Source organism: Balaenoptera physalus (assembly GCF_965194825.1).
Source record: "Balaenoptera physalus genome assembly, chromosome: 10".
NCBI classification, from domain to species: domain Eukaryota; kingdom Metazoa; phylum Chordata; class Mammalia; order Artiodactyla; family Balaenopteridae; genus Balaenoptera; species Balaenoptera physalus.
In genome coordinates, this window is record NC_138889.1 from 114,223,574 (window position 1) to 114,237,054 (window position 13,481).

Sequence of the window (13,481 nt, forward strand, 5' to 3'; positions counted from 1 at the left end):
AGGCTAAGGCACCAGCATCGGGTGGAGAGGGGCCACAGCAGGGATTGGGCCTGGAGGCTGCTGGTCTGAGGCCCCTTCTCTCCCAGTTCCAAGCAGGTCTCCTTCTGCCAAGCCCTGTGACAGGAGGGGACAGCTGCGGCTGCCTCCTTGAGCTATAAAAAGCCCCAACAAGCAAGCGAGCAGAGGCCACGCCAAGCGCACACTGGAACTTCACTGGGCTAGGGAGGAGCTCGGCCCCGCAAGCATGCTGAGGTTGGCCCCTGCCGTCAGGCTGCTGAAAGCACCCCTGGGGGGCTGGGTGGCCCCCAAGGCACGCATCTCTGCCAAGCCGGCCAGAACACCCACTTCTCCAATGGTAGGTCCCACCAAGGCAGTGGGGCATGGGGGTGCGGGGGTGGGGGGTGGCCTGACCCGGGCAGGGGTAGTGGGCAGTCCTGAGATGTTCTCAGGATGAGGTGGGTTTGGGGCAGGACACAGAGGGGAGAGGGGTGTCCTCTCAGGCCTGCTTGTAGAGGGGATCCTGGTGCTGGGTCTCAGTCCCTTGGCTGGAACAGTGTCCCAAGTCCAATAAAGGGGTCCCTCCAGCCATCGCCGGCAGGCCAGACTCCCAAGGCAGCCTGCAGAGTCAGCTGCGGGGTGGGAGGCTCTCTGTTCTCAGGCCCCTACTTGCCGTCTGGCAAACAGTGGTGCTGACGACTGGGCTTGGAGGGCGCTCAGTGCAGCTCGTTTACCACCCGTTAAAGGGGAAGAGTGGGCTGCTTTGAGGGTCCGTGAGAGTACAGGTGAAAGTGCAAACCTGTGACCCTGGAGCTCCAGGAGAGTCAACAACTCTATTTTAAGCATAAACAAACCAAGGTCTAGAAGGTCATCTCCCAAGGTCATAAGACTAGGACTGAACACAGCCTACTGTCCCTGTTCTGGCAACGTCGCTCTGAAACCTCTGGGAGTGAAAGTCAAAGGGAAGGATTGGGCTCCAACCTGGCGTCTGATTCACTTGGGGGAGGGGTGGGGCGACTGGTCCAGGCTGTTTCAGGAAGAAACAATGCAGGTGAAATATAGCTGGCGCTTCAGAGCCTGGCTCTGAGGGTGCAGCCACTGAGAAAGAACGCAGGGTGCCAGGTGGGATGGCCTCTGAATACATGCATGCATGTGTGCTCGTATGCGCGTGAGTGAGCGCGCACACACACACACACACACACGCACACACACGCACACACGCGCGCACACACGCACACACACGTGCGCGCACACACGCGCACGCACACATGCACACGCACGCACGCATGCATGCACGCGCGCGCACACACGCACACATGCACACACACACACGGAATCCCACCCAGGCTTTCAAACAGGACCGCCACTCAGAGAAAGGGCCCTGGACTTGTTCCAAGCAACTTAACACACGCCTGGCACGCAGTCCGCAGGTGACCAGAAGGGAGGGTGCACGTAATGCCTGGTGGGAAGGAGTTCAAGGTCCAGGCACGGGCCAGGCTCTTGGGCAGGGGGTGGGGCTGTGATGAGAGCCCCCACCTACAGACTGGAGCCCAGCAGGCTGTCCTCCCTCATGACCGCAGGGGTCACTGCTCACACCTCGCAGGCCTCTCCACCTGACACCCGGTAAGTCTGTCTGGGGCAGACGGCGTGAACACGGCTGGGCCGAGGGTCCAACGGGTGCCAAGGGGGCAGGGCAGCCTGTCTAGCTCTCCACGCTGCTCTGGTTCGGCCCCAGGTTCAGAGGCAGGCGGCCTGGGCCTAGTGGACTCATGTGCGTTTTCTCAACCCAGGAGCAGGCCATCGGGCTCTCTGTGCTGTTCCTCGGCTTCCTGATTCCTGCAGGCTGGGTCCTGTACCACCTGGAGAGCTACAAGAAGAGCTCCATAGCATGAAGGCTCCACAGTCACGGCTCCAGGCACAGACTGGAAGATCGGATTAAACCCATCCTTCCTCCTAACGTTTCCTTGGTGATTCTTTGTGTATGTGCATCTCCACCCCGCACCGCGCCCGCCCCGATGCCCGGCACCTGGCTGTCTGAGGGCTGGTTCCTGTCAGCGCCCGGGCACTCAGGCCACAGAAGCTGCCAGCTAGGTGGCAACGGGGTAGACACCTGTCAGAAGGAATAGACACCACGTCTCTCTGAGCGACAAGAAAGGCAGGACTCGCTTCCTCGGCCGCCGTGCTCACCGCCCTCCGCTCTGGCTCTGCCCTGTGCCCTGTGCGGGCAGGCATGCCCCTTCCTCAGAATAGAGGGTGAGGAAAACCAAGGCCAAATCCCCACCAAGCCCTCCCTAGGTTCCACCTCCTGCTTTTTCATCACTTTAGGCATAGGCTTGACCTGGGCGCTAAGCCTAAGGAGACAGAACCACGAAAAGGACAGAGCAAGGCATTAGTTATAGAAACATTCTCAAACCACGTTGGAAAACATGTTCACACAGGTGATGTAATGGAGGCCAACCCTGGAGTGGGCCCCCTGCACACTAGGGCTGCCCCTTCTGACTCCGGGGGCGGGGGGCCCACACTCCTGCTACCTCGTCACTGAGCCCGGCGGCTCCTCCCCACTGCAGGCTACGGAGACACCCACAAAGGAGGCGTCTGCCTGTGGCTGGGCGCCCCCATCGATGACAGTCCTCTGTGACAGTCTTCACAGCACGAACAACAGTCCCTACTCCAAACTGAATCCCACCCCCCACCCCCCACAATTAAACGCAAGTCTTCTCAGCTGCCAGTTTTACCAGCCGTGACACACCTCCCCACAGACAGGGCAGCGCAGGGCAGGGGAGACTAGGTGAGGATGTCGTGGGCCTGATGCTCCACCAGCATCTCCATGCTCTTCACGTCGGTGCACCAGAACTCCAGGCGGTCCTTCATCCCCTTGATCTGAGGGCAAACCAGGACACACGTGTCTTAAGGCCCTTGGGAATCACAGCACCTGACAGGGCAGTCCTAAATTTCCAGCTAATCCTTTAGGGCAGCATTAATAAAAAGGACATCAGAGCTGGGAAAGCGGGGTGTGTGAGATGGGATTATCCCAGCCAATTCTTATCAGAAGGACATGAGGAAAAACTTGCATGAAAGAAAACAGGCAAGAATAGAGGAAATCCAGAGGATTAAATTTCCAGCAAATACAAATAAGATGGATATGAGCTCAGATCACAGAACCAGGAAAGTACTTGATCGGAGCACCAATTTAAAGATTAAAAGGCATCACCAGCACCACCAGCACTGCTGTCACAATACGCTTTAAACGCAGGGTTCAAATCTCAAGCTTGCACTAAATTAGGTTCTTTGAAAAGCCCTTATAGTCCTTAGAGCAGTAATTCATTCTCTGAAATCTCTTGTCTAATGATGCTTTCTTCCTAAATGGCTTCCATCCAGATGAAACTAAGGCAGCACAGATACAACCCAAAAACACCCACGAAGTTGAACCATGTATTTCAAGCACATCACCTGCTGCAAATCCAGCACGCGGGGCTGCACCCAGGTCATGTGAACGCGCTTATCCACCTCGTCAATACTGCCTCTCACCAGCCCCACCGAGAGGGCCTTCATCACCAGCAGCTCCACCTGTGCAGAGGGGGGATTGTGTAAGACACCCTGGTGCCAGCACGCGTGCGCCTGTGGACCCCGCCAGCCATGAAACGCAAGGGGAACAAGGGGCAGTTTCTGTCTGCGGTCTGAGTCTGGGGGCAGCAGGCTCACACGGGAGTCCTGACTGCCCCCGAGGAGCAGCTTTGCTGCTGCGACATCCCGAGTCTAAGAACTTTATACCTCATTCACGGTGATTTTCGCACTCTTGGCAATTTCTTCAAAAGTGAGTTGTCTATGATTGGCAGGTCGTGTGAAAGTCATCTGAAAAAAAGTTTTGTTTATTAACTATTTTTCCATAAAAAGATTGTCAGAGAACTGATTGATAAGGATATGTCTGTCAATACTTGCTCTGAAAATACAGATCTTATCAGTACCACACATACTAAAATTTTCTTAATATTAGTCATATATCTTATCTCACTAAGCTTTCAATTCCTAGATAAGAAGGTGAAATACGCTTTATGGTAGTTTGCTACAATAGTCACTGTTCGTTTCCCGAACAAGTACTTGAGGCTGCCATGTGCCAGGGCTGTACCTGGAGCTGGGGATTCCGTGGGGAACTAGAAACACAAGGTCCCTTTTCTCAAGAAGCTTAAATTCTAGTGTGGGAAACCGGATGAGCACGCAGACAAAGAACGGCAAGTGCAATGAGGGGGCAGCTCCCGCAGCGCAGGTGGTCGGGGGATACCTCTGAGGCGGCGTCATCTAAGCTGAGAGCCAAACACAAACTGAAAAAGCAAGTTGGGGCAGAGGAAGAGGAAAGGTGCTGGAGAGGGTGCGGGCCAGGAGAGCTAGCGGCCCAGCTCGGACTGCGCCCGAGGGCCTGGAAGTGGGCGGGGCCTCGCTTACCTCCATGAGACACAGCAACTGGATTTTCCTCAGAAGCTGGGCCTCGCTGGCTGCTAAATCAGGCTGCAAAGCGAAACGGTACCAGTTACCTGACCTGGCTTTGAAATTCTTTCTACAGCCGTCAACTGAACAAAAAGAAACTGGGCAGGTCCAAACACTTTAGCTCACTGAGGCTCATTATTCGCTTCAAGTGATGTGAACTTCACTTTTCTCAGGAAATCATTAGAAGAAGGCCTTCTTCTAATGCTTAGTTGAAGGCCTAAGGATTTTCCAAGACAAGGAGTTTACAGGGTAAGACTTGTGCTGCTGTCACAAACACCAGGGAGCGGGCCCACGGGGTGTATGTGGGCGTTGCAAGAGGACTCTCGCGCGAGGAAAGGCAGGGAGGGCACAGCCGATGCCCGAGGGGGTCTGGGTGCAGTGCCTGCTCAGCCAGCTTGGGGTCAATGGGGCCGCCGAGGAACACACTGCTGAAGTTCCGGACACTCGTTCTGAACTGAAAGCGCAAGTTAGTAATCCGTCACGAAAAGCAGCATTGTCATGAGAACCACAATGCACCTCTGCACAACCTGTACAACCTCCTTGCAGCTGGGTCTAAAGGTTACTTGCTGAGCACAGAGCCAAACCGTGGAGAGCGGCTTCCCTGATTCAATGTTTAGTAGCTCAGACCCCGACACGGGCAGCCCTGACAGCGGCACCTCTGCTACGGCCGTGGACGAGTCAAGCGCTTCAGAAAGGGCCCCTCCCCCGGCACGAGCTCTTGCTGCCTGGCCAGACACCGCTGGCAAGCACCTCCCAAGTTCCCACTCCTCCTGACATCTCCGTGCCAGCCGTCTTTCTTTCTGAGTGGCACACCTTCCCGAGACGCCGACACACAGGCCTCGTTAGGCTGGCTGCATCTGCTTTCTGCCTCTTCACAGCCCACTGTTATCTACTCTGTGCCCTTATGTGTCAGTCCTACAAGTTCATCTTGAACTTTGAGAAGATGGAAAGTTCCAGAAAAGTACAAAGACTATAACACAACCACAATTCCTATCACCACTAACATTTTAGTAATTATTTGCTTCTAATAATTTCATTTAAAAAGAGTAACCTTCCTGTTAAACTTCAAATCCTTGTCAAGTGCTCTCCTCACTGAGTCCCACTCAACGCAGGCTCCTTCCCCCATGCAGACCCCTCTCCCCCCGCTCCCCGCCCCACGATCTCCCCGTTCCCGTCACTCACTCGCTCTAGCCCCACGTGCCCTATCTCACTTTGCCGACACGCTGAAAGCTTCCTCTCCCTCTGCTAAACACGCCCTTCCATACTCGTCACTAGCTACTTCCCACTCATTCCTAAGGTCACACACAGAGCAGTCCTGCTCTGGGGAAGCTTCCGGTGACACCCCCTCCACCCAACACAGGCGAAGCTCTCTCTGCTTGTGGCCCTGAGCACGGCCGCAGCAACCGAGGCCACAGCAACCGAGCTACCACAGTAACCGAGCTACCACAGTAACCGAGCTACCACAGTAACCGAGGCCACAGTAACCGAGGCCACAGTAACCGAGCTACCACAGCAGCGCATCAGTGACCGAGCCACCTGCTCGATGAGAGCAAAGTGGCGGGTAGAGGGAAGGCGCTCAACAGACGGCAGACACACGAGCTCCAAGCGGGGGCTCCGCCAGCCCCGCCGGTGGCTGACCTGCTGGCCCCAGGCGGTCTTCAGAGTCTGGAATCGCTCTACGTTGCCGCTGTTAAAGGCATAGAGGGTGTCAATCAGCCACTGCCGGTCAGTGTTCCTCAGCGACTCCAGCACGGGGTGCATGAGCTGTGAGGACGGAGACGGTCAGCTGACAGAAAGTCACGGTCTCCCCCGTGTTAAGGAATCTGTACCCCAGGTCCACGTACCAGCTCTCCGAAGTTGAAGACCCCCTCGCCAAGGAGTCCCGCCAGGCCCAGCGTGAAAGCTCTCTCCTGCTGCTCAGACACTGCGGCGACAACACGGCTCCAGTTACACTCCAGCCACGAGACTCAGTCCTGTCTGGCTTTAGAAATCTCACAGAAAATGTAAAGAAACTGTTCTGTGTGATGGTTGTATGACAAAGCCCTAAGATTAGGTGTCTCTTTTAAAGTACTGGATTGACTTAGTTACACCTGGAACCATACAAATGGCTTTTGTGGGAAAGGCATTCATTGCTTGTTTTCACCGCACTATACGTGAGTCTGCTGACATTTTCAGCCTGTCTCCTGCCTGGCAGAGGGGCTCCTCATCTCCCTGGCCTGCCGCGGGAAGCAGCACCACTTCTTATTTATCTCCGAGCCACCACAGTTAGCCTCTTTTGACTAGAACTCTGTTCCCTTATTCTCTTGACACACTAGTTGCTTTTTCCAATATATTTTGTTCCCTTATACTCTTGACCACATTTGTTGCTTTTTCTAATATATTTTCCTTGAGATGCAGCAATTAAAACTGTACTAACAATCTTAGGAGTTGCTGGTCCCCTTAGCTTCAACAGTATACTGTGAAAAACATCTAAAATATGCTGAAATTGGCTAAATTTCTTTTCTAAACACATATTCCTTGCACTTTTCCCAAAAGTCACTGCTCACTTTTCTTTCCACCCTCAAACCCTTGAAAATTCCATAATTTATTCCCCTGGGTCCAGCATTTCAGTTTTTACGACAAGAGTCCCAGGTTCAGGGATCTCACCGTGCCCTCCGTCCTGCGAGGGCTTAAGGCACCCACATCACTGTCCTGCTCACAGAGGCCTCTGACTCAGAGAACAGAGGGACCTGGAGAAGGGGCAGTAAAGGGGCTACGAGGCGCGAGCCTCATTTTCACCTGAATTAAACGCTGAAGACAAATACAATGCAGAAACGAAGCTTAAACAACTCTTCCCACCACATGGACTTTCTTCTAAAAGGAATGAACACGTCTGAATAATTCCTGAGATCGGCTGCCTCAGGCATGTCACAGCTGCTATGTCGTGTGAGTGAGCTCCTCGTGTGACACGGACTTTTTGGCCACGTTACCTGGCAGATCCTTGATGTCAACACAGCCCAGAAACCGCAGCGCATCTTTGTAGTAGGATGCGTGGTTTCCGATTGTTTGATAGTATTTACTGGAGAGGTCGTAGAAACGACTGTGAACAGATGTCACCCCAGGGAGGTTATTGAGCATTTCTTCAACATCTTCAATTGTTTCCTACACACAGGAAGTGAGATTGCCTTTCTTTGTAACTTGAAACATTTTTCAAGTAACATATGACAAGATGAAAAGCAAAAGCCACAAATGACTGATAAATTTGACCACGTTAAAATGGAAAACTTCAGTTCATCCAAAACACAGATAAAAGAACAAAGACAAGCTATAGACTATGAAAAGATATTTAAAGCACATGCAACCCATAGGGGAATATGACCAAGGCTAAGTAAAAAACTCTTAAAAATCAAGAGAAGATAAGCAACACAGAAAAATGGGCAGAAGAAAAGATAAAACGGGCAATTTACAGAAGTGGAGACATGAGCAGAGCGGTCAATAGACCACCAGTAATCAAGAAATGTAGAGTACACTTTCAGTGAGATACCATCTCCTCTCAACACATCAGTACGAACTGAGCAGCCTGAAAACACCAAGCGTTGACGGTGTGGAGCTTCGGGAGTGCCCGTATGACGCACTGACCACATAAGCTGGTCTGCTATCCGTATTCACACCTATCCCCAAAACCACACTAAAAGGAAAGTAAGAAGGGCATAAACACAGACAGGACTCTTCAGCAATGATAATCAGGAAGCAGAGAGGGCTGGGTCAGCGGTGAACGGCAAGCACCCACGTGCTGTGGACCGCTGGAGGCCGTGTGGGCTCGCGCTGGATGGGCGTGCTGTGGCCACACAGGGGAGAACTCTGTTTAAGGGCGACAGGCGTCGTGTCAGCAACTTACTCTTAAGTGGTTTTGAAAAGAAAAAAAAAAACCACACACACACAGAACGACAAGGCCAAGTGGTGAAATGTCAACAACGGGAGTCTGAGGTAAGGGTAGAGGAGAGTTCTTTTGCTATTTTTGCAACTTTCTTGTAATCTAAAATTATTTAAAAATAAACAGTTAAACAAGAAAAATAGGATTTTTGCCCCCTACAACTTTACACAACGATAAACCTGTACTGCGGCAATCTCACCTTTGTAACTTGTAGGTCCCCGATATTTAATTTTAGAGCTCCAATCGCGGTTTTACACAGGATCACTGCCTCATCGCTGCTTTTCACCTAAAGAATCAGAAACAAGGGAGCCTCAGAACTGTGGGCAGTAGACTAACAAGGAAGGTATCTGAACACTGATTTAACCTGCAGGACTACAGACACACTGGTCTCTAGAGTTGTGACAGTGAGCACAGACACAAACTATAAGTCAAACATATTTTAAAAGATCTGGCTCAAACTTCACATTTACCTTCTCACGAGTCTTTTCCAGAAAAGTAAGAGCCACATTAGGATCTAGAAAAGAGAGAACAAAGTCAGAAGAACCACCAACAGAGTATCTTTACAGATTAGTTTCTACCAACCAGGACATTTTTAGGTGGGATAATCTTTAGGTTTAGACCATAAAATACAAAACTTAGAATTTTACATTTTCTACTGAAATGCAAAAGTTCAAATAACTTATACTTCAAGATCATTTAAATTACCGTTAGGATCTGTTCCTTTATGAAACAAAGTAAGACTCACCAGTCATCTGTCTAACTACATGAAGAATGATTTCTACCAGGGACAAAGGATTCACCCTGAAATAAAAACCGCATCTTTGAGTGTCAACAAATATCAATGTATCCATTTTCAAAAACAAAAACTGACAAAAGAGTTTTACCTGTGTTCAAATTCACTGATGAAGTTTTCATAAAGCTGTGGAACCAAAACATGGAGAGTAGTTACAGGACGTCTTTCACTCGGCAAAAGCAGAACTTCAGACACTACCATGATGCCCATCGCGCAATAGGCAATGCATAAATGTTTGCTGAATGACAGAAGACCCATATTGGGGCTTATTAAGTTCACATAAACGATCACCAATAAATTACTGAAGAAAGCTACGGGTTTTTTTTTTTGGCTTTGGGAATTAGAACCCTGCCCTGTGAGAATCTCCTGAAGACCAACTTCTCTATTCGTCCTCCAAAGTATGCTGAGTAAAACAGACTATCAGTTTGAAAGGTTCACTAACCTGACAGAGGTTAGAAGGCTGCAGGCTAATTACATCCCATTATCAAATATCTTAGCCATGCAGCAAACATTTGAGCACTTACTCAGACCCTTTGCTAGGCACTACAGACACAGAATGTATAAGACAAAAGCTGAGCTTTTAAGGAGCTTCTGGCCTAGTAAAGAGAGACTTGCAAACAAATAAGTGACAACATTGTGAGTTAAAAGGCAAGGAAAAAAGCACATAGCTGGATCAGCCAATGAGAGAGGTTGCAAATATTCTGCTATGAGTAGAAAGTGACTTAAAGACAAGAAGCCAAAGAAGAGAGAAGAACAATTATGAATTATCCATAACTATGATACAGAACCTTAGGGAACAAATATTAAGACAGCTCTAATTTATCATTTTCCCACATATTCCAAAAGACAGCATGCCCAGCAAAATCTCCAGGCTTACAGATGATTACAAGTTGCTTTGAGCAGTACAATGTCAAACTGGTAGATACAAACCACAAGAAAATCTTAGAAGCCCAGATGGTGGAATAACAAAGTGGTAAGCTTCACTGTGAGCACATATAAAGTAATGTATTCAGGGCAAATAATTCAAACTATCATTATGAACTAGCTTGCAGTTCCAATGCATGAATCAGTTCCTCTGATTCATCCAGATTCCGAGAGAAAGACAACAAGGAGAGATGTCAGGAAAGACTTCGAAGAGTAGGCTACCAGTGAACAAATCTGGGGTGGGGGTGGGTTTGTCAGGAGATCTGGGAAAGGCTGGGGCAGAGAGTGTATTTTTCTGTTGACAAAATTCTAGAAGTGCTCTATTACAGAGGCAGCATGATACTAAGCAGCATTTCCCCTCCAGGCCTCCTGTCCCCCAGGGAAGCACATCTTCCACACTGCCCAGGACGAAGTGTTCGGGCAAACAAGCAGAGTCAGTGGGGGAGAGGGAAGAGGAGTGATGGCAGTTGTAACAGTTGTCCACCTTCCCTGTGGTCCAGTGGTTGAGACTCCGCGTTCCCAATGCAGGGGGCCCGGGTTTGAACCCTGGTCAGGGAACTAGATCCCGAATGCCGCAGCTAAGAGCCCGCATGCTGCAACTAGATCTCGCACGTGGCAACGAAGATCCCTCGTGCCCCAACTAAAACCCAGCGTAGCAAATAAATTAAAAAAAAAAAATCTATAAACAATAAGATACAGGGGCATGGTAAGAGAGAGCATTTCAGGTTGGGATTTCAGAAGAAGCCAGAATGTCTGTGTTTGAATCCTCTTCTGTCACTTATTAGCTGTGATCTATGGCAAGTCACTTAATCTCTTGGTGTCTGCCTCTACATCAAAAAAAAAAAAAATAGGACAGAAATAGGACAGAAATAGGACAGCAGTAGTACTTATCTCCCAACGTTGTTACAAGGAGTGAATGAGTAAATGTGTAAAGCACTCAGAACAAACGGCACCTGACAAAAAGAGGTGGCTGAATAAGCTTATTGTTATATACATTATTATTGTAAAGCCCACCTATTAAAAAGTACTTGAACACATTTATATACTCTGACCTAGCATGGCAAATCATTTACCTTAATGAGACCATCTCCTTGGGCAAAGCATGGGTCCTGCACAAAATCAAGCACCTGAAGTGTCAGCTGATGCCACAACCTGAAAAACACAATGCTCTTAAGACCTATAACCTAGCATCAGTCACAGACATCTTCACCCTTGATGGTCCTATCAAATAACAAATACTAACCAGTCTCTACTGTGTAATACAAGAATGCTAAAGCAGATGCTTTTTAAAGCTGAGTTCTTTCCCTGGCTCTGCTACTCAGTGGTTATGTCACCTTGAGATCACTTAACCTCTCTAAGACTCAGTTTCCTCAGCTATAAATGGAGAACACCTTTCCAGACTACCTCAAAGGGTTACTGAGAGGCTTGACTGGAAACAAGAACTCTGGGATCATACATACCTAATTTGAAATCCTGGCTCTTCTACCTATTAGTTGAGTATCTCAGGGAAGGAGCTTAAACTGAGCTTCAGCTTCCTCATCTTTAAACAGGATGAAGGACTGAATGAGCTAATACAGAAAGCCTCTAGAACAATGACATAGCACATTTGAAACCAAAGGCTAATTTCTAAGAGTGCAAATAAAATGCTCTGAAAAATACAAAGTACTACACATGCAATTATTTGCCAAAAACTAAGAATTTTCAATCAAAAACTGCTAATAGCAGAAGGCTGCTGACCATCATGAAAACACATACTGAATATCCATGTGAGAGGCACTATGCTAAAGGCTAGGGCTGTTAACAGGGAGGTATTACAAGAGGTGTATTTTTCCATGGAACATCACTAAACCAATGCCAGCAACTCATTCTATTCATTTAAAAAGAGGTTATTGCTTAGCAACTGAGAATTTAATTGTTCTGAAATTCACCCTGTTTCTAAGCAAAACCAAACTCTGAGATCTCTCTAAGGGCACAAAGCCCAACATGAAATGCAATAAAAAGTATGAGCCATGGGAGAGGGGAGAAGTGGTTGCACCCCACCGTGTAACCAGAGGCAGAATCAACAGGGGAAAAAACCCACAAAACTGCACTGGCCTCTGGTTTATCTGTTCCAGACTGCCGAGAAAGATAACTGTAGGTACAGTGCCACTATGACAAAGCTAAGTACAAGACACTGGTATCTGTTATACAAAATGTATGGCAGCCTGACCCCGAAAGGGTGTTTTGCTTGTTTGACTGGAATCAAGAGCTAAAATCACAGCCCTGAACCGTTTTCGTAAGACCAGAAGGAAGGGGAGTTTCGAAGCCTCAGTCACAGCCCCTCGGTCTGGAAGGCAGTGAACCCTAGATCCCAAAACCCAGCCTACGGCTCTCCTCCTCGGTCCTTGCGGGATGTCACCCCTCTCCCTCGTCGGCCCTGCCTTCCGGGTTCCTCAGCGCACCTCCTCCGTCTAGCCTGTCCCCACTCTCTCCACACGGGTCTGAGCGCCCTCAGTCCATCAAGGTCCCGGGCCCCCCCGCGTCCCCACTCCGTGTCGCTCTCCTATCCCAGGACGCCCGGGTCCCCTTGGCTCGGCGCTCACTTCTTCGTGTAGAGCTCCTCCAGACGGTGCCACACGGCGGCCTGGCCGGGCCCGGAGCTCTGGCTCTGCTGTAAGAAGCCGGGTACGTCCTTCATGACGGGAGGAAGACCCCGGGACAGCGGTACTGCGGAGACGGCCGGGCCGCGGAGTAGGGCTGCCAGAAGTGCTCACTCACTTCCGGCGCCGCGTCGCGCGGGGCAGGCCGGGAACGCCATACGCGACGTGGGGCGCCCGCTGGTTGTCATGGTAACCGCGCCTATTTCCTTCGGGCAGAGTTCTCCTCAGGGTTTGTACCGGAATCCCCTGGCAGCTGGCCGTGCTACTGTGGCGTTGAAGAGTACGGGCGCCTGGGTCGAACCAGCCATCGACTGGCTGTGTGGCCTCGGCCTTTGTGACCCAACGTTCCCGATTCAAGTGGGATGATAACGATACTACCTTCCTAGTAGTGGCTTGCGAGGACTAAGTGTAAATATGATGCCTGTCCATAGAAAGCACTCCCGAAGTGTTAGTTACCATCGCCATCTCAACTGAAAAAAGGCGGGAGCGAGGGTAGAGAAATGCAGGTTCCTGGTTTGGTCTTGGGTACCAGAGGAGGGAGATCATCAGACTAGGAAAGCGGCCCCACCTTGCGTCCACGTCCACCTCCACCTGGGCTGCCGGGGCCGGGAAAGAGAGCGCGAGGCTGTGGTAAGGGCTTGCGGGGGCGGGGCGAGGGTGCACCGAGAGGGGCGGGGCGCGCTGGAGGCAGGGAAAGAGAGCGCAAGGGTGTGGTAAGGCCGCGCTGGGGCGG

At 50.4% G+C, this 13,481-nt stretch overlaps 1 protein-coding gene and 1 long non-coding RNA gene across 3 annotated transcripts; one reads left to right on the forward strand and one right to left on the reverse strand.

Moving 5' to 3' along the window:
* Positions 1-216: 216 nt before the first annotated feature.
* On the forward strand, positions 217-1,954 carry LOC309668454. Its single transcript, XR_014268244.1, has 2 exons — positions 217-355; positions 1,788-1,954. It is a non-coding gene; the product is annotated as an uncharacterized lncRNA (long non-coding RNA).
* Positions 1,955-2,390: 436 nt separating this feature from the next.
* On the reverse strand, positions 2,391-12,885 carry PSMD13 (proteasome 26S subunit, non-ATPase 13). Of its 2 annotated transcripts, XM_082478324.1 has the most exons (13): positions 12,692-12,884; positions 11,183-11,261; positions 9,277-9,311; positions 9,138-9,193; positions 8,863-8,906; positions 8,592-8,678; positions 7,449-7,620; positions 6,324-6,403; positions 6,118-6,243; positions 4,438-4,500; positions 3,769-3,849; positions 3,448-3,564; positions 2,391-2,877 (listed from the first exon to the last, which is right to left on the reverse strand). In XM_082478324.1, exons 1-13 carry the CDS (start codon positions 12,784-12,786, stop codon positions 2,782-2,784), a joined length of 1,131 nt encoding a protein of 376 aa, XP_082334450.1. In that variant the 5' UTR covers positions 12,787-12,884; the 3' UTR covers positions 2,391-2,781. The 2 variants fall into 2 exon arrangements, with proteins under 2 accessions (XP_082334450.1, XP_082334451.1); XM_082478325.1 differs by lacking the exon at positions 4,438-4,500 and having other exon boundaries at positions 12,692-12,885.
* Positions 12,886-13,481: the final 596 nt, after the last annotated feature.